The sequence below is a fragment of the Trifolium pratense genome, linkage group LG1 (genome assembly GCF_020283565.1).
Source record: "Trifolium pratense cultivar HEN17-A07 linkage group LG1, ARS_RC_1.1, whole genome shotgun sequence".
NCBI lineage: Eukaryota > Viridiplantae > Streptophyta > Magnoliopsida > Fabales > Fabaceae > Trifolium > Trifolium pratense.
In genome coordinates this window covers 10,645,861-10,665,643 of record NC_060059.1, presented here as the reverse complement: position 1 = coordinate 10,665,643, position 19,783 = coordinate 10,645,861, and the positions used below count along the sequence as shown (strand labels likewise).

Here is a 19,783-nt window from a genome sequence, read left to right as displayed (position 1 = left end):
GTCCGATTTTTAAAAGGAAAATGCTAAACAGTGCCCCCGGGGCGGGGCACTAATTAAGGATACAAATATAGAAGTTTTATCTCGTAAATTGTGCATTCAATGTTTTAATGATGTGAAAAGTTATTCTCTCTCATCATTAACTTTATCATTTGTTTTCTTTTTTAGTATGTTTAACTAGTGCCTCTCCCCAGGGGCACTGTTTAGCATGACTCTTTTTAAAAATACATATATCTAACATGACGTGTAACTTTCACACCACCCAATTGAGTAATTTGAAACCAAGTAGGGATCAATTTGGTTTTTTGTTTTTCGAACTCAAGCTCCCGCAAATTAGAGTGTCTTGCACTATCAAGTGAGTCGTTTTGAGACAGACCAATTTGTTAATTGAATATTGAAATTGAAAGTAAAAACCTAAATTGCTGTACAATCTCCCAATTTTCACCCTTTTCCAATTTCCACCAGAAGTTTTAAGGAAATGAAAACAAATTCGGTGTGAATCCAATGAATCAGAACAACAAAAAAAAAAACGATTTCCAATTTTGTCCCATTTCAGGTTTCTCACTCTTCTCTCTCTCTCTCTCTAGACATGGTATCATTTCATTTCTCTCATTTTCTGAATGTAACACTTTGATTCTACACTCACATCATGAATTCCATTGAATCATCAAACCAAAACAATGTTCTTCCCAATCCACCAACCAACCCCATCAAATCAAAATTCAAAATTTTTGCATTTCAAACACTCCCCTTAATCATTCTATTTACAGCAATCTTCTTAGGTTTCACAACAACAAATTACTATAAAGTTCATTACTTGAAATACTCCCTCAAATCAAAAACCCCTTTTCATTCAATTAGGTCACTTTTTTCACCCCCAAAACCAATTCCTACACCCTCCCATTGTCTTCTATGGATGTCTCCTTTTCTTTCAGGTGGTGGGTATAGCTCAGAAGGTTGGTCTTACATTTTATCTCTTCATGGTCATAGAAAAATTCATTCTTTTAGGTTAGCAATTGAGCATCATGGTGATCTTCAATCTTTGGATTTTTGGGAGGGTTTGCCACAAAATATGAAGAATTTAGCTATTGAATTGATCCAAACTAAGTGTAATATGAATGAGACTATTGTGGTTTGTCATAGTGAACCTGGTGCTTGGTACCCTCCATTGTTTGAAACTTTTCCATGTCCACCATCATATTATCATCATTTTAAGGCTGTGATTGGTAGGACTATGTTTGAGACTGATAGAGTGAATGTCGAACATGTCGAGCGGTGTAATCGGATGGACTATGTTTGGGTTCCTACTGAGTTTCATAGGTCTACATTTATTGAAAGTGGTGTTGTTCCTTCCAAGGTGGTGAAGATTGTTCAACCTATTGATGTGGAATTCTTTGATCCTGTCAAGTACAAGCCATTGGATCTTGGTTCGACGGCGAAACTGGTTTTAGGTTCTGAGGTGAAGAAGGGTTTTGTGTTTTTAAGTATTTTCAAGTGGGAGTATAGGAAAGGGTGGGATGTGTTGTTAAGATCATATTTGAAGGAATTTTCGAAAGATGATAGTGTTGCTTTATATTTGTTAACAAATCCATATCATACTGATGGGGATTTTGGGAACAAAATATTGGATTTTGTTGAGAATTCTGAAGTTGAAGAACCGGTTAGTGGTTGGGCTTCGGTCTATGTTATTGATACACACATTGCACAAAGTGAATTGCCGAGGGTTTATAGGGCAGCTGATGCTTTTGTTCTTCCTTCGAGAGGAGAAGGATGGGGAAGACCTCTGGTGGAAGCAATGTCAATGTCGTTGCCGGTGATTGCTACGAATTGGTCTGGACCAACTGAATTTTTGACAGAGGATAATAGCTATCCACTAGCAGTAGATAGAATGAGTGAAGTAATGGAAGGTCCATTTGAAGGACATCTTTGGGCTGAACCTTCCGAATCTCTACTTCGGGTTCTTATGAGGCAGGTGATGGATAATCCCGCTGAGGCTAAAGCCAGAGGTAGAAAGGCGAGGGAGGACATGATAAGACAGTTCTCGCCTGAGATTGTGGCAGACATTGTTGCCGACCAAATACAAGACATACTAGGGAGGTAAGAACTGAAGAGTTTCTGGTTCTATTTTGTTCACAACTTTTCTGCTCGGAGTCCAGGCCTGTTTTATGATTCACTCAAAAGGAGACTGAGCTTGTAAGAGGGACATAGTGTAGACTTATTTTGAAAAGGCATATGTATTTTTGGATGAACATAAACTGTTTCTCATGGAATGTATCAATCATTTTGGAATGATATGTGGCTATTTATAGTTCAGGGTTTCTAACTTGGTCTATATTTCGTAATAATAACAAACATATTATCCTTACGACTGATAAAAATATTTGGTATGTGCAAGGAATTTTTATGGACGATTGTTGATGAATGATAATATATGAATGTTGTTGACAGAATAACATGTAAGGAAAATCAGTTGATCAAGAATGAATAATGGGCATATGAAATGATTTGAAGATTCCTAATGGAAGTTTAAGTCTATGATGACAGGAAGGCCTCGTGTAAAGTAAATCAAACGATTTTGCAAAGCTATTCATAAATGAGCTACTGATGAAACACAAAATTATTACTGAAGAAAAATATTTCTGCATAAAGTTGCAGATTCTTCAACTCGTTTATACAGCGACATTTTAAAATCAGCATAAGAAAAAGGACTTGAATGGTTGATACCGTGCTCGAGAGCAAACAAACATATTTTCTAAAACCACACTAACACTGTTCCTTTTTCTTTTTTTAAAATTGTCAGTGTTCCTAATTAGAGAAAACAAATGGTGAAGTATATCGGATCCTTAATGTATTGTTCCAGGAGTTGTCTTTTGATCACTCTATGCATGAAGAAAACTGTAGCGCGCATTGACTAACAAAGTTTGGTACCAACTTGGATATTGAAATGTAGTTTTGGAGCATATGTACTCTTATCTTTTTTTCCTTTTTTTATTACCTGTACTCTTATCTTATATGTACACTTCTTTTTCTTGTATAAAACTCGTGTCGATATTATTTTAATTTACAACTAGATTTGAAGAAAAGTACTCTAGTGCTTGATTGGAAATCTTGGAGTTAAAGAAAGATATAACTAGCTTGAAAAGACAGTCAAAAAATACTTCTGTGTGAGAGTGTAAAATCTCATGGAAACATATCCTATATCGACCACAAAGAGAACGAAAAAATTATTCTAGAGAGAGGGAAAAAAGGTGGCTGAATGGTTCAAATTAGTGCAACATTAACAGCATGAGAGAATGCACAGGAGAGGGAGAGTATTCAGACCCAAAATCTCATCTTAAATAAATATTGAACATAAACTCCACCTGGGAAAAACTTTCTTTGCTTATTCTTATTGGTGTATAGTGCATAAGTTTTTTGAGCTAAAGACTTGATTTAGACCCCTTCTCTATCATTCTCTTATCAAAATTCAGCAACTTCATGGACAGATGAGAAGCTGAAATCCTAATGCTTGTGAAAAATTTCAGAACTAGCTTTTTTTTGTCAAAGAACTAGGTTTAAACTGATGCAAAAGGCTAAACATCTTCTATGGAGGATAGTTAAAGGATGTTTACCTACCCGTATGAGATTACAAGAAAGACGTGTTCCTTGTTCGCTATTATGTCCACTTTGTAATCAACATAATGAAGACGATTGGCATGTGTTTTTCGGGTGTGCAACCAGTCATCAAGCTCGGCAGGCAGCAGGACTAGAACAGATCATCACGCCAAGATTGCAGCAGTTCTGCAGTGTAGCAGACATGATTTTTAGCATCTGTTTGACAGAAAACAAAGAAACAGCAGGTACTTTCGCAATGTTGGTAGGGATACTTTGGAATAATAGGAATAATTGCGTTTGGAATGATAATAATGAACCGGGAACAAGCTTAGGAGTTAAGACTCGACACCTATGGAATGAGTGGTTCTCGGTTGCACAGGTACAGCAGAATAGGAGTCAAATTGCACAACAGCAGCAGGATACACGTTGGCAAAAACCAGTCCAAGGATGGTACAAGCGCAATGTTGATGCGGCTTTTCACAAAGAGCGAAACAGGTCCAGTTTTGGTTGGTGTCTTCGTGATGATGAGGGACGCTTTGTTATGGCTGAAACAACGTGGTTGAATGGGAACTGCTCCATTATAGAAGGAGAATCCATAGCCTTACTTGAAGCATTGAAAGTATTGGAACAAAGAGGCATATCTCATGTTATATTTGAGACGGATTCCAAAAGTGTGGTGGATGCAATTCATAATTTACGCAGCGGTAGCTCTGAGTTTAGTTCTATTATTTGCCTTATTAAAAATACTCTCTTATGTAATCCAAACTTTAAGGTCAAGTTTATTAAGCGGCAAGCGAACATGGTTGCTCACACACTTGCTAGGGCGGCCATTTCTTGGTCTAGTCGTTGTACCTTTGAGTCGATACCTACTTGTATTCTTTCTTTATTGAATAATGAAATGAGATAGTTTATTGTTTGTCAAAAAAAAAACTGATGCAAAAGGCACAATATTAATAACTCGGACCAATTAATTATTTTGACCCAACTCGGACCAATTAATTAAGATATCTCGCTATCTTCAATTGAAAACAAAGTTGTTCAGCACCACTTATAAATATCTCCCAAAACATCTGTATACAAAGAAAGTCTCCTGTAAAAAAATGATCAAGATCATTTGTGTCCCCAAAGGAACTTAGGATTTGTAGGTTAAGTTATCACAAATATTTCTTATACACTATATAAATACAGTAAATATCCTCCTTCTCTGCCTGTCCATGTGGCCAAGAGGAGAAAAAGAGAATATATGTCTCGGTAGTAATATGTGATTGTGACACATTATTTTAAATCAACCCGCAGATCCACGACAACTCTGACTTGGATGCCATGATATTTTTAACAGAGATGAGATTTATTTTTTTTTGAAGAAGCAGAGATGAGATTATTGCAGATGTGGAGCAAACGCTGCAAGGACTTCCTTGTAGACAGGCTTCTTGAAATCCACTGCCTGCATAGAGAAGATAACCCAATTCATGTGTTGTGTTGTATACGGAACCAAACCTAAACTAGTTTAAAGCAGTATTAAATTTAAAAATGTCATCATAATCACATATACTTACAAGGTCAATTACTTGTTCTGGTGATATCCATGACCATTCCCCAAACTCAGGTTTCTCGGTACCATCACCCAAAAGATTGATTTCTTGATCTTGCCCAGTGAACTTAAAAAGAAACCTGCATATATCAGTAAAAATACACAATTCAGCAAAGACAAACAAAATATCCCTTATTTCATGTCTTTCCAATAACAATAATACCCTTTCCCCCTGCACTTGTCCAAAGTTATGCATGCTGATTTCACATTATATAATTTGGTTGTGTTGTTTTGAGTTTTATTCCCTCCAGAATGAGCATATTCAAACGATTACCATTTTTGTGCCTGCCCCTTCCAATCAGTTCCCCACTGAATATTTAATCTCTCCCTGACTTTTGGTGGGAAGTCATAAGTTAACCAGAAAGGTGCCTACAACAGAAAGCCACCAAAATGAACTTCTATGAATACAGCAGAAAAGAAAAATACTTTGTTTTGGATATCGTGGTAGATCGAACACTAATAATACTAGTGAATGGATTAATTGACAGATCAGACTATGATGATATATAGATGTAACAGAAAAGAAATATTACAAATACAGTACTTATGAGGTTATGATAAGACATCCTCCAGAAAAACTAGTAAATAACAAAACCTGACGTAGAAACTCTATGCCTATAATGAAATAAATCCTTTAAACCACTCATAAAATTCTCAAATTAGAACTGAAAATGAAAACCTGGAAAAGCACTCTCAAAATTAGATTAGATAACAAAAATCACACTGACAGACTCTTTACTCAATGATTCATGCCTCATACATACCCCAATGAAACAAATCAAATTTACATGCATATAACACCTTCAGAATGCATTGCTTGCCTAATTTAATCACTCTGAAGCCTCGGAACTTTTGTGTCTAAAAATAGGACCCTTATGAGATTGTTTCTCGTCCCTTTTTATAAGATCTCTTTCAAATTTTCAACAACATTAAATATTTCTTAACTAACATACCCCTAATTATGTTACATCTTTTTCTGGAAAAGCACTCTCAAAATTATATTAGATAACAGAAATCATACTGACAGACTCTTTATTCAAAGATTCATGCCTTATACATACCCCAATGAAACAAATCAAATTTCCCTGCATATAACACCTTCAGAAGGTATTGCATGCCTAATTCAGTCACTCTGAAGCCTCTGAAACTAATAAATAGGACCCTTTTGAGATTGTTTCTTGTCCCTTTTCATAAGATCTCTTTCAAATTTTCAATAACATTAAATATTTCTTAACCAACATACCCCTAATTATGTTACATCTTTTTCTACATGCAATGGATACTATCACAAAAAGACAAACTAATTATCTCTCTTGAAAGGTAAACTTTGTAAAACATGTCAATTCTCAACAAAGTTAATACTACAACAAACTTTTTTTTTTAATTCTCGTAATTTAGTCAACCCAGTCCTATATTTAACTAAAGTATAAACCAAAGTTCTCATTTCCAGGTATGAGCTGATATATGTATGCCTAAAGGGATGAGATGCAGCAGATCAACGATGAGATTTGTGTCAATCAGTAATTAGAATCGATCTACTTTAAGAAAAGTATTTCCTTATGATATGTGACGAAACTTTATACAATTGTTTGTTTCCCACCATCCCCTCACAAATCCATGCAAAAGAACATGATACATATTAGAGGTGAAATATAATTTGACAGTTACAAGTTTTATCAATCAGGACAGGGTAGAGTAAACAAAGCATGCAATTTGTAGGAACATTTTTTTTTATAAATAAGGGAGGGAGTGAATAGGCAATTTCATCCTTGAAATTGTAGTGTAATCGACTCAATTAAATTAGTCCTTGATTTTTACGAATTAGCAATTTTGTCCTTCAAATTGTAACACGTCAATAAAAAGGTCACACTTTTAAGTTCATTAGTTAAAAAAAAAATGACATGACACGTTAAATGAAAATGCAGCAGTCCAAGGAGGAAATTGCCTATTATACATTATTGGATAAGAGAGTAGGAGTTACTTTCCCAATTTTGTTCACCCTAACCGAAATCCAATACAATGCGGAGACATGACACATTCGTCTGTAGAAACGCAAAGAGTCCACATCAAGTGTCACATCTTCATTTAACATATTCCGCCGTTCTATCTAACGATTAAATGTATATGTAATTTATAGGAACTTGAAAACAAGTAAAGAAGTTCAAAATTTGTACCTCAGCAATGACTTCTGCTGAACTAACTCCAGTTTCTTCTCTTAGTTCTCTAATAGCAGCACTTCTAGGATCCTCACCTTCATCAATACCACCCTACATAATTCCACATTATTAACTAACACATTACAATAATAAATAAATTAATAACAAAAATTCATAACTCTATGCATTCATTTCTTCCTTTGTTTATTCAACTCTATACAAATAAATTACCTGAGGCATTTGCCATGAATTTGGAATATCCAATCTTGAAGCCGCGAAAACCTACAACATAACAGAAATAATCATCGTCAATTATTATTCATATTAACCTTTCATATGAGAGTGAGAGTGAGAGAGATTGAATGACCTTTTTGTGAGTATTGATGAGACAGATTCCAACGTTTCTGCGATAACCTTCTGGAGGAGCTTCCATCGTTGATGACGAAGAACGCGAGAGTGCAGAAAGTGGCAGCGAAGGGAATTTAACGAGTTTGTGAGGGTATTTCGGGAAAGAACAAATATGGTTCACAGGAGAATAGCCGAATCGGCATATAGACATTATTACAGCAGCCAAAAAAAGGAAGGAAATGAAAACGAAGCATTTTTATATATGGGCTTATGCGTTTGGTTTTTTCAAACTATACTTGTGCGGTTTACTTTTAATACCTCTGTTTTTTCCAATACTCTCCACCTTTTTCTTTTCTTTTTCCTTTTTTGAATATACCACTATTTCTTTTTTTTACAAAAAAGGGGGCCATGCCTAGAGGTGGGAACAGGCCAGGCCAGCCTACATGGCCTTAAGACCTAGCCTACATAGGCTCAGGCCAGCCTATTTCTTTAAATAGAGCAGGTCAATGCTTTTTTATAAGCCTATTTAGCTAAAAAGGTCAGGCCGCAGACCATTAAAAAAGCCTTTGAAGCCTACTAGGCCGGCCTATTTAAGTTAACATGAATAATATTTTTATTACGATTATTATTTATATATTAAAATTTATACTTTGATTAAATTATAAATCTATTAACTTTTTAAGTAATTTAAGTTTATTAATCTTCTACATTAGTTTTTAACATATATAAATGTATTATTATAAACTAGAATTGAAATATGATGACATATATAGTCAAATTCTCGAAAATATCAAATGAAACATTATTTTATTAGTTCATAAGTATATTTCAAAATAAATATAATTATTTATTTAAATATGTTCATATGAAATAGGCTTTTAAACAGACTAACAGGCCACATCAGACTTTCAAAAGGCCAGGCTCAGGCCTAGAATTTAAGCCTATGATAGGCCATAGGCCAGGCTCAGACCTTCGATTTTTTGACAGGCCAGGCTCAGGCTTGGCAAAGCCTAGCTCGGCCTAGCCTATTCCCACCTCTAGCCATGCCCCCAAAGAGAAAAAAAAATAAATTTTTTTCGAAAACTTTGTATCCGGCCCTAGGATCGACTAATACAAGGGGACCAATTCCACCGCCCACTTGCAGGGGTCCCATTTAAGGTCACAGTTTTTTTACTCTATATGGACTTAGCCCGCCAAAATTGGCACCAGGGAGAATCGAACCTGAGACCTTGAGAGAAACATACTCCAAGGACCCAATCCAACACCACTAGACCAACACCAAGTGGGTTGAAAAAATTACAAAGTTAAACGAACATTTGGAGGCATCCAAGCGCCGTATATGTCGTCAAAAAGCAGTTTATGAAGATCTCTAGTAGGTGTCTCCAAAACGAGCAAATCAAAAGTATTTAAAGATAGGCTAAAGTTGGCTAGCCAATCAGCTGGTTTGCTTCCTTCACGCCAAATATGGTTTATCTAAAGTTGTCAGTTCATATTCTTTAGATCTTGAATGCGCCGAATCAACGTAAGAATGTTCCAATTAATGGTGTAGTTTCCTGTTACCATGTCGACTAGCACCTTTGAGTCGCTATCAACTTGAAGGTGGCGAAATCCTTGTCTCCGAGCCAAATCCATGCCGATATCCATGCCCCACATCTCTGCATAAAGCGCATCACAAGTTCCAAGTTTGCGGGCATAACTAACCAAACAAATATCGTTATCTCGAAGAAGACCACCGCATCCTGAAAGGTTAATTGAACTTTTGTGAGTGTCATCACAGTTGAGTGTGACCCAACCGTCCTGAGGTTGCTTCCAACCTATGAAAATAGTATCCTTTTGTAGAGACCATCCAGTCACTTGTGTTTACTCATAGTTGTCGACGTCCCTTGCCATCCTGAGAATCACCTGAGTTGGATTGCTAGGGCGATGAAAGCCCACCTCAAAGATAGTTTTATTTCTCCACGTCCACAGTTGCCAACAAGTTACGATGAAAATAGTCTTCCACTCGTTACAAGGTGCTCTTGCTTTCTTGTTTTTCAAATTGTCAACGATCCAATCCCTGCAAGTTAAAGAAAAAAATAGTAATGTGATTAGAAGCAACTAATCTGATCCAAACCCAGGTTGCTTGGGTACAATCCCTCAGAATATGGAGGATAGTTTCTTATTCATTTCCACAAGCAGAACAAACATGAGATACACCAAGGCCCCATTTACTTCTGCGATAATTCGTAAGGAGACGTTCATGTGCAGCAATCCACATAAAAGTTTGGATTTTGTGTGGACCCTTCCAACTCCACAAACTTTTCCAATCGTCGTTAATGGGATGGTTGTGCTCCCGTTGAAGATTATAGGCACTTTGCACTGTAAAATGGCAAGTATTGGTGCCGACCCAATCAATGCAATCAGGTCCATCCGTTACCTTAGGCGCTGGAATAGCCAACACTTGATTTACTATATTTTGCGGAAGATGATTCCTGAGGAAATTGATATTCAGTCTCCAAATTATGTCACAGAGTCTTTTATAATGATGGTAGTGTCAATGGTTTGTTGAGTGAAGCTATTAGTGAGAAAATGTCCATTATGCATCCATTTATCTAGCCATAAATTGATATGTTGCTCATTTCCTACCCGCCACACCGCGTGTCTTTGGAATTGATCCCAAATACCAGCTAAAGCTCTCTACAAAGGGGAATCATAAGGTTGTGCCTTTATAGTAACTCGAAGGTCTTTATGTCTGTCGTACTTACTGTAGAGGACCTTGCACCAGAGGTCATTAGGATTGTTAATCATGCTCCACAACATTTTCATAAGGAAAGTTGCATTCATCTGATGAGGGCACCTATAACCTAGACCGCCCTCGTCTTTAGGTAAACAACACACTATTAATTTAGTTTCTAAGAATTGTCTTTTATTTTTTTCAATTTAATTTCTTTAGTTTATAAATATAACAAATAGTCTTTGAAGTGTATAAAATATATCAATTTTACCCTCTAACATTCCTATTAATCACTTCACGTATGTAACTATAAGATTAGTATAACAGGTGAGCTGCCTTAAAAATTTCTAGAGCATTTCAGAAAATTATCAAAGTTTTTTTTTTAATGGCAAAGATATATATATATATATATATATATATATATATATATATATATATATATATATATATATATATATATATATATATATATATAATGAAAAATAGCACTACGAAACAAAGAAACCACCAAAAGAAGAAAATAAAGATGTGTACTAGAAAATGATCAAAGTTGAAATACATTGTTTACAATACAATGAGCCTCTCCTCTTTTCCTTCCAAGTCTCTCATTTTTATAGTTAATTATTTTTTGACCTAACCCGCCTCTCTTTGGGTTTGGATGTCTAATAAGCTACGACTCTGATATTCACGCGCAGCTTGTCCGTACACGACACCTGAAGGTGAGGCACTTGCAGTTTATGTCACTCGTCTATGCATATCGTGTGGAGTTGAAGCACGTGCAACTTGCGGGACTATGTTCCTTCATACATAATCGGTGGCAGACCAAGACGAGTTTTCCAACGACTTGCATAGTTGAACTAAAGATTGAACTCAACATGACCTGAATGACCACACTGAGCTTATTGTGGTGGTTGAGCTCATCATGACCTAAATGATCAAGGTGAGTTAGACATGTTGGAGGTAGAGCTCATGATCGAGTTGAGCTAGGTTGGAGATGGAGCTCATGGTCGAGCTGAGCTAGGCATGTTGAATGTGGAGCTGATGATTAAATTGAGCTAGACATGCCGAAGGTGAAGCTCATGACTAGTTATTAGGATCAAGATCCAGTACAGTCAAATATATACATGCAGTCATGTCTTGCACACCTTTAGATTAAGTTTTGATGGACCCAAATTTAAAGATGGGATGAATGAGATTAATTTGCAGTCAAATAGTGACAGCAGTGAATCCAATTCCTACTTACTTATATTAGTTTAGTAGTAAAACACATCTAATTGTGCATATACAAATCATTATTTATTATCTACAAATTTCCATAAAAAAAATCCTAACAAGTGAAAAAAAAAGCTTAAATATCACGTTAGTTCCTATATGTTCCTATTTTTTTTGGTTTTAATCACTATATATATATATATATATATATATATTTTTTTTTTTTTAAACGGGAACATGGATTGAAAAAAAAACATACATGGACTACAACAAAAAAAGGGAAGGGACTAATGTGAGATTTAAGAAATAAAAAAAGAGAGACACTCTGTCAAAGGATATACAGTAAGTTTTGTGCTGTGTCTACCAAATCCCAAAACCAGAGTGGGACCCACCATTCTAACATTCTAACACAGCTGCTACCAAATTGCAAAATCTCTACCAACAGTAACTTGTGATTTCGTTCATCTTCGTGTTTTTTCTTTTTTTTTCTTTTTCTGTTTCTGAAACAACCAAACAAAGAAGAAGAAGAAGAAGAAGAAGAAGAAGATGGGAATAGCAATGGGTGGTACTGATTTATTGAGTGAAAAAGCAGCTTTGATGAGAGAGTCTCTTCAAAAAAGCCAAACGATCACAGACAACGTTGTCACCATTCTTGGTTCCTTTGACCACCGTCTCTCCGCCCTTGAAACCGCCATGCGTCCAACTCAGGTCAGGTCAACTTTATTTCATCTTTTGTTTCAAAATTGGATTTTTAGATTTGGGTTTTTCTTCAATTGACTTGTCTTTGACTTGGTCATGTAGTAATGGAATTTTGGGGATCTGAAGGGAGTTTTGTGTATTTGTGTTTGTGGTTTTTGAAAATTGTATCTTTTTTCATTTGGGTATTGTATTGTATTGCAGATTAGGACTCATTCTATTAGAAAAGCTCATGAGAATATTGATAAGACTTTGAAGGCTGCAGAGATTATATTGTCTCACTTTGATCAATTTCGTCAGGTTAGTTTTCTAATAATCATGGTTTTGATGCGGATTCCATGATCTGTTTAGCACAAAATAGCTTTTTTCTTTGTTTACATTAGAATATATGATGCATAGGTACGGGTAAGGTATGAGTGCGGGTATGAGTAAGGGTACGGAATAAGACCTTTTTTAAAAACTAAAAATCTAAGGTACTTACAGATACTTCACTATTTTAGGAGTATCCGTGCTTCAGAGAGATTAAGTTAGTTCTTGTTGATGAATTCAACCTGCCAAGTTAAATTCTCTTTCCGGTGTTAATCACAAAAGGATACGTAGAGCATGGTATCACGATGAGTTTAATTGTGTGGGCTTGCTGAAATTTCAGTAAAGCCACTGTGGCACTAAACATGCATATAATTACTGTGGTTGGGACGGGGACATCTCAATCTTGTGTTGAAAAACTAGATATCCCATGCCAACCGGGGAATTAACCCCCCAGCAGGCCCAAAGGAGTCAAAAACTAAACCTTGGGGATGCCTTGAGAGGCCTAGTAGGGATCAAAAACTCTAATTACAGTGGTTTAATATTAAAATGGAGAAGAAGAAACCACGGGGATACCTTAAAGTGTTTAATATTAAAGTTTTTAATGCATGATTCAAAATTTCCTCATTATAAGAGTGATCTTGGCCATTGTTACTATTTAATGATAAGAATGCAAACACCGCGTTTAACTCTGACTCTTCCACAAATAACCCATTCGTGGTAACGGTTTTTGCAACTAACCCACTCAAATTTTCAGTATGTTCTTTCTAATCCCTCACGAATTTTGAGTATTAAACTACTTAAAACTTTCAACTTATAATTAGTCCATCTCATCTGGTTTCAAATAACAAATATGATTGATTGTAAAAACTGAAACTGCCAGGAGTTATTTGCCACATATTAAAGCTAAGTTGCTTAATTGCCAAAATTATAAGTGGTCGTAGGATCAATCAGAACTGGTTTTGCCAAGGTGAAACTTGACCAAACTGAAATGATAGAGGCTAGATAAATAATTTGAAAAAGCATTGCACTTTGGTCCCAGTCTTAAAAAATATGTACACTGCTAGAGTTCTAATATGAAGTTAAACAACGAGAAAAGTATAAATTTAAATCTCGATAAATTTCAAGATATATTTCTATGCCTCACTTAAGGGTTTTGCACTTGGCATACTGATACTTATATACCTCATATGGGAAGTTAGGCCTAAGTCCAAATTCTAAGATGGCATAGTTTTGTTATTTGGGTCACTTGTGTTTGTCCACATTTCAGATGTCCAATTATGAACTTGAGGCATTGTTTTAACATATCTACTAATGGGACACCCACATAGACACATTTGTGTACGCTTCAGATATATCCAGTCTTGAGCGTGAAAGGGTTCGTTGAGATCCCACATCGACTGGCTATATAGGCAATTTAGTCCTTATTAGGCTTGGACAGTGTTTACTGCTTGAGCTAATTTTTGGGTTGAGTTAGGCCGAAGCCTAAATTCTAAGAATTACCTTCATTTTAATTGCATTAGCTTTTGACTCTTCCTTTTTTCTTCCAAAGCCGCATGCTTTCGTTTCCTACTTTTATTTCTAATTGTGAAGTGCTTAAACGATTCTATTAACATCATACTTAAATACTTTAGCTCCATATGATGCAATTTCAGGACGTGTCTTATTGTTTTTTGTAGGATTTTTGTACATATATGTTATTCTTTTTATTTGTCTCCTTATACCCCACCGACTGCCGCACTACAGCACACTCACAATGTCATTTTTGATGTTTTCATTGATCTATCAACAGGCAGAGGCAAAAATACTCAAAGGGCCGCATGAAGACCTGGAAAACTATCTTGAAGCAATTGCTAAGTTGAGAAGCAACATTCAGTTTTTTGGCAGTAAGAATAGTTTTAAGAATAGTGACGGTGTTGTCAGCCATGCCAGTAGTTTGCTAAATAAAGCTATTTCGAAGCTACAGGACGAGTTTAATCAGCTATTATTATCTTACAGGTTTGTATTTTGTACTTCGTGGTGTTCGTCTTTTGGAATGTTTGATGAAAGTTCATTTGCTTGCATGGAATCAATAACCATTGATGGATAGTCAGACTATTTGGGATAGACATTTCATTAGATTATCCAATCTTTCATGCTATACCAAAACTGCAACTTGTGCTTTTACTATAGTTGGTTCTTCCTGTTTGCTGTGAACATATAATATATGGATATTTTCCCGTCATTTTTGGTTACTTATATATGGTGTTAAACAATTTCTGCAAGTCCAATAATACATTTTGAAGTGTTTCTTTCTCTTAGACTGCAAGCCCAATAATACATTTTGAAGTGTTTCTTTCTCTTAGAATTTGGGTTGAGCCAAACTCAATATTACAAAACCGGTTTGTAAGGTGAAAACTGGCCAACACTTATAAACACATTTTCTGGCCATATCTCATCAAGTGTAGGACTCTTAGCCTATGAATCACTGACACACAGATGAACACCAGACACGTAATGACACATTGACACCGGCAAAAATTGAAATTTTAACTAATTGAACGTAATCACATGTGTCAGTGTCGGACACCGGACACACCTTCCATTAGAAGTGTCGGTGCTACAGAGCTCTTAACACACTCTTTCACGTCCAAGGCCGGACATCTGGAGTGTGACTCAAGCGATTTGATAGTGGGTGGCCCAACGGATCTTGGATAAGCTCTAATACCCTCTTAGAATTTAGGTTGGAACTAACTCCAACTCTTCAAAATCGGCTTGTAAGTTGAGGATTACCCACCACTTATAAACACGTTTTCCGGCCATATCTCATCTCATTAAATGTAGGACTCTTAACAGTTTCAACATTTTCCACGTTTGTTAGATTGTTAGTGGCATGATGGTTTATTTACTATTATTTATCATAGAAACATATTTGAACTGTTTAGGGAGATGGTTCTCCCAATTTGACGATAATGGTTTCCTTTGAGGCATCTTTGACATTTTGCTTATGTAGTAATTTTTTTAGTGAGCATGTGATTCTTTTCTGCTTGTGAAAATTCTATTTGTATTACCATCAAATTTTATTTTGTGCCGTGTAATTACAGCAAACCTGTGGAACCCGAGCGTCTCTTTGACTGCCTTCCAAACTCGATGCGACCTTCGTCACCTGGTCATGAGGGTGATCATAATGGCAAGTCCAATCATCATTCTGAGTCTCACAACAATAATGCTGATGCTGTTGTGTACACACCTCCCGCTCTTATACCACCAAGAATTTTGCCACTGCTACATGATTTAGCTCAGCAAATGATTGAAGCTGGTCACCGACCACAGTTACTCACAATGTACAGGTAATGTTTTTTGTTTAATTGACTATTCAATTTCAGAAGGAAAGGGTGAAATTTCCTTTCCGTAGAGCTCTACATTTGAAAAATTTAAATGTAACCAGCATGAAAATTACCAATTTACCATGAATTTTAGAGTTGCCTAACAGTGAAGTGTATAAAGGTGCTCCTATTTAGTACACGGTTTCCAACATTGAGAAATATTACATTTGCAATTTAATTAGTATTATCATGAAATCATCATTATTGTGTAGGGAAGCCCGTTCTAATGTATTGGAAGAAAGTCTTCAAAAACTTGGTGTTGAGAAACTCAACAAAGACGATGTTCAAAAGCTGCAGTGGGAGATTTTGGAAGCCAAAATCGGAAACTGGATTCATTTCATGCGAATAGCAGTAAGAAGATTATAAACTGTTTTTTCTTCTCATTATATTTTTAAATTGGGCTCAAATATGTAATTATATGTGAACAGGTGAAATTGTTGTTTGCTGGTGAGAGGAAAGTTTGTGATCAGATATTTGAAGGCTTTGATTCACTTGCTGAACAGTGTTTTGCCGAGGTGACTACAAATAGTGTGTCTATGCTACTTAGCTTTGGAGAAGCAATAGCCAAAAGCAAGAGATCTCCAGAAAAATTATTTGTACTTTTGGACATGTATGAAATAATGCAAGAGCTGCATTCAGAGGTATGACTTTTGACTTAATAAAATCATAAATCTTTATGCAACCTCAATGAAATTTTCTAATTTATATTCGACCGCCGATGGTGACTTTCCATCTTTGTCAATTTGCAGATTGAAACACTTTTTAAAGGCAAAGCTTGTGCGGCAATCAGAGACGCTGCAATGGCTTTGACAAAACGACTTGCACAAACTGCGCAGGAGACCTTTGGAGATTTTGAAGAAGCAGTTGAGAAAGACGCTACAAAGACTGCAGTAACAGATGGAACTGTTCATCCTTTGACTAGCTATGTTATTAACTATGTCAAGTTTTTGTTTGAGTAAGTTTTTCCGTGTTTGTCATCTAATCCCAATTTTGTAGCCAAATCATCAAATTAATTATAACATTCTTTCCTGCATTCACCAATTACATAGATGTTTGTCATTATTTTTTTTATTTCTTCTTACATAGTTAGACTTAGATTTATGTTTTATTTTATTTCATAGCTCTGTGGTGTTTGGGTCTTGGACATTTCATAACAGAATTGTGAAATATCATATTTCTATTTTTATATTTAGGAGAAATTACGTATTAAAGTTCTGTTTCTCTGAGTTGCATAAGAATGATGCCTATGTACTCTCACGTGTGTGTGGAAAATTTGTTTGGGATCTTCGTCATGGTTCTTCACATATTTGACCTGATCAGAGTTCTTCAAATCTTTGCAGCTATCGGTCCACCTTGAAGCAACTTTTCCAAGAAATTGAAGGTGGAACTGATTCTTCCCAGCTAGCTACTGTAACAATGCGAATAATGCAAGCTTTACAAATCAATCTAGATGGAAAATCAAAGCAGTATAAAGACCCCGCATTGACACATCTTTTTCTCATGAACAATATTCATTATATTGTCAGATCGGTTCGGAGGTATATCTTCAACATATATTGGTTACTAATTTCTTGGAATCATAGTGGTATTCAGCACTCCATGATTCAAAGTTAATACTCTCCAAACCTTCTACTATTTCAGGTCTGAAGCCAAGGATTTGCTTGGTGATGATTGGGTACAAAGACATAGGAGGATTGTGCAGCAGCATGCAAATCAATACAAAAGAAATGCTTGGGCAAAGGTATTTTTCCAATGACTTCACAACTTTTCTTTTTTTTCTTTTTCGAAAACTACAGCTGCTGGTGCTGGCTGCTTTTTTAGATGTTTAGTTCAATATAATGTTAGTAGTAATAAGGACAGGTGGTTGAGTAGATTTATTCATTGTAGAATTTGAGTTGGGGGTGAAAGGGCGGATTTAGTCCTAGAGGTATGGCCGAAGTAGTGCTTATAAAGCTTGGGTAGTCATCAGCCTACAAGCTGCTTTGTAGGGTTCAGTTAGGCCCAACCTAAATTTTAACATGGAGTCTTTCTTAGATCTGTCGTTGGGCTTATCGCATCGTCCACACTTCGCGTGAGCGGTTGTGTTGTAATTTCCGCCTTAATTGTGATACGCCCCTCGCCGCCTAATTGCGACATTTGGGTTGCCTTCATTTCAGCATCCTGGACCTTCATTTGTGTTGGGTGTGAAGGGTCGGATTTAGTCCCACATTGCCTAGAGTTATGACCTAAGTAGGGCTTATAATTTTTTGGTAACCTCACCTTACAAGTTGGTGGCATACGGGATGTGTGTCTGTGCGAATTATACAAAAAAGAACCTTTGTTTTTCTCTTTTCTATCAATTTTATTTGTTGAGAAGTAATGTCTTCCTTCTAGGTACATATTGATATATTTTTGTGTTTCTTGTTTTGATCTTTGTGCAATAATTTGGCCCAAAGCTCAGAAGCTATGCCCATTATTGATCTTTGTATACTACCGTTGCTGAATTTGGATTCTTTTGCATGGCAGATTCTTCAGTGCTTATCTATTCAGGGACTTGCCTCATCAGGTGGTGGGAGTAGTAATGCAGGCGGTGATGGCGGAGCTGGAAGTAGTAGTGGTGCTTCAAGAGCCCTTGTTAAAGAAAGGTATGTAGCGTTTTTGGTTGCTTCTTTATGAACTTCCTGTTACGGAAAGTGTTTGTCCTTTTGACATGCCAATGTGTATTTTGTGTTGTCAGGTTTAAGACATTCAATGTTATGTTTGAGGAACTCCATCAGAAACAATCACAATGGACAGTTCCAGACAGCGAATTGCGAGAGTCTCTTAGGCTTGCAGTTGCTGAAGTCTTGTTGCCTGCCTACAGATCATTCGTGAAACGTTTTGGGTGCGTTCTCGTTTTAATCCACTTCAAACGTTACATTACTATCACAATGCTATATATTAATATTGTATGAGATATATTATCTTACAATGATGTGTAATCACAGGCCTCTAGTGGAGAGTGGAAAGAATCCTCAGAAGTACATAAAATACATCGCAGAAGATCTAGATCGAATGTTGGGCGAATTTTTTGAAGGAAAAAACATGAATGAAACCAAGCGGTAATGAGTCGTATTATTATTTCTCTTGGACATTGATTTAATAAGAGGGGTGAGTGTTTTTGCTTCCTTAGATTATTTGTATAGTTCATTTGATTGTATACTGGTGATGATAATTTTATGAAATTTTACTTAGTTTTGTGAGCCAATGTAAATGTAACAAAATTTCAATCCGGAGTTTATTTCCATTCAAAATTTTTGCAGAGTGGGGTTTTAATGTTTCATGAACTTATATATAGTCTCTGTTGTATCTATTTATGTTATTTTAACTGTACCAAACCATCATAGGGTGCTCAAATCCAAACCAATTCAAATAAAAACCGTAAACCGATCCAAAAAAACCGAAAATCGCAAAAAACCGAATATTTTTGGATGTGTTTGGATGTCCTTTTGTGAAAACCGCTGGATCGGATCGGATTTCGGATCAATTTTTCAAAACCGATCAAAATCGAACTAAACCGCATACATATATTTTAATATTTATTTATCTTTTTATTAGTATGAATATATATTGCATTAACCTATTTTTTGTTCATTTTAAATTTTGTTAATACTATTTGTTAGTTTAATTTAATTAATTTTTCACCTTTTGATATGTTTCAAATATAATTGACAATTTTTGTAAAAAAAAATATATAATTGACAATTGTCATTCCAAAATATTAACTTTTAATATATTATATGTTATTTCTTACATCAAACTAAATATTTATTTTGTTAAAAAAGTC

The 19,783-nt window shown here is 35.8% G+C and overlaps 4 protein-coding genes across 5 annotated transcripts; 3 read left to right on the top strand and 1 right to left on the bottom strand.

Annotated features, from left to right (window-relative positions):
- The first annotated feature begins 388 nt into the window (after positions 1–388).
- LOC123910756 lies at positions 389–2,310 on the top strand. Its single transcript, XM_045962002.1, has one exon. It carries the CDS (start codon positions 647–649, stop codon positions 2,096–2,098), a length of 1,452 nt encoding a protein of 483 aa, XP_045817958.1. The 5' UTR covers positions 389–646; the 3' UTR covers positions 2,099–2,310.
- Positions 2,311–3,559: 1,249 nt separating this feature from the next.
- On the top strand, positions 3,560–4,498 carry LOC123888215. Its single transcript, XM_045937191.1, has one exon. The coding sequence runs from the start codon at positions 3,560–3,562 to the stop codon at positions 4,496–4,498; it is 939 nt and encodes a 312-aa protein (XP_045793147.1).
- Positions 4,499–4,613: 115 nt separating this feature from the next.
- Positions 4,614–7,955, bottom strand: LOC123910823 (nudix hydrolase 26, chloroplastic). 2 transcript variants are annotated; one of them, XM_045962190.1, is made up of 7 exons: positions 7,706–7,955; positions 7,570–7,620; positions 7,357–7,449; positions 5,457–5,551; positions 5,148–5,262; positions 4,971–5,035; positions 4,614–4,939 (listed from the first exon to the last, which is right to left on the bottom strand). In XM_045962190.1, coding segments are annotated over exons 1-7 (612 nt in total). In that variant the 5' UTR covers positions 7,898–7,955; the 3' UTR covers positions 4,614–4,938. The 2 variants fall into 2 exon arrangements, with proteins under 2 accessions (XP_045818146.1, XP_045818079.1); XM_045962123.1 differs by lacking the exon at positions 4,614–4,939 and having other exon boundaries at positions 4,955–5,035.
- A 3,911-nt stretch (positions 7,956–11,866) lies between these two features.
- LOC123910681 (exocyst complex component EXO70A1-like) lies at positions 11,867–19,272 on the top strand. The gene is made up of 12 exons (XM_045961901.1): positions 11,867–12,319; positions 12,512–12,607; positions 14,406–14,611; positions 15,697–15,942; positions 16,191–16,329; positions 16,407–16,619; positions 16,728–16,933; positions 17,319–17,516; positions 17,620–17,719; positions 18,484–18,602; positions 18,695–18,841; positions 18,945–19,272. Exons 1-12 carry the CDS (start codon positions 12,158–12,160, stop codon positions 19,060–19,062), a joined length of 1,950 nt encoding a protein of 649 aa, XP_045817857.1. The 5' UTR covers positions 11,867–12,157; the 3' UTR covers positions 19,063–19,272.
- Positions 19,273–19,783: the final 511 nt, after the last annotated feature.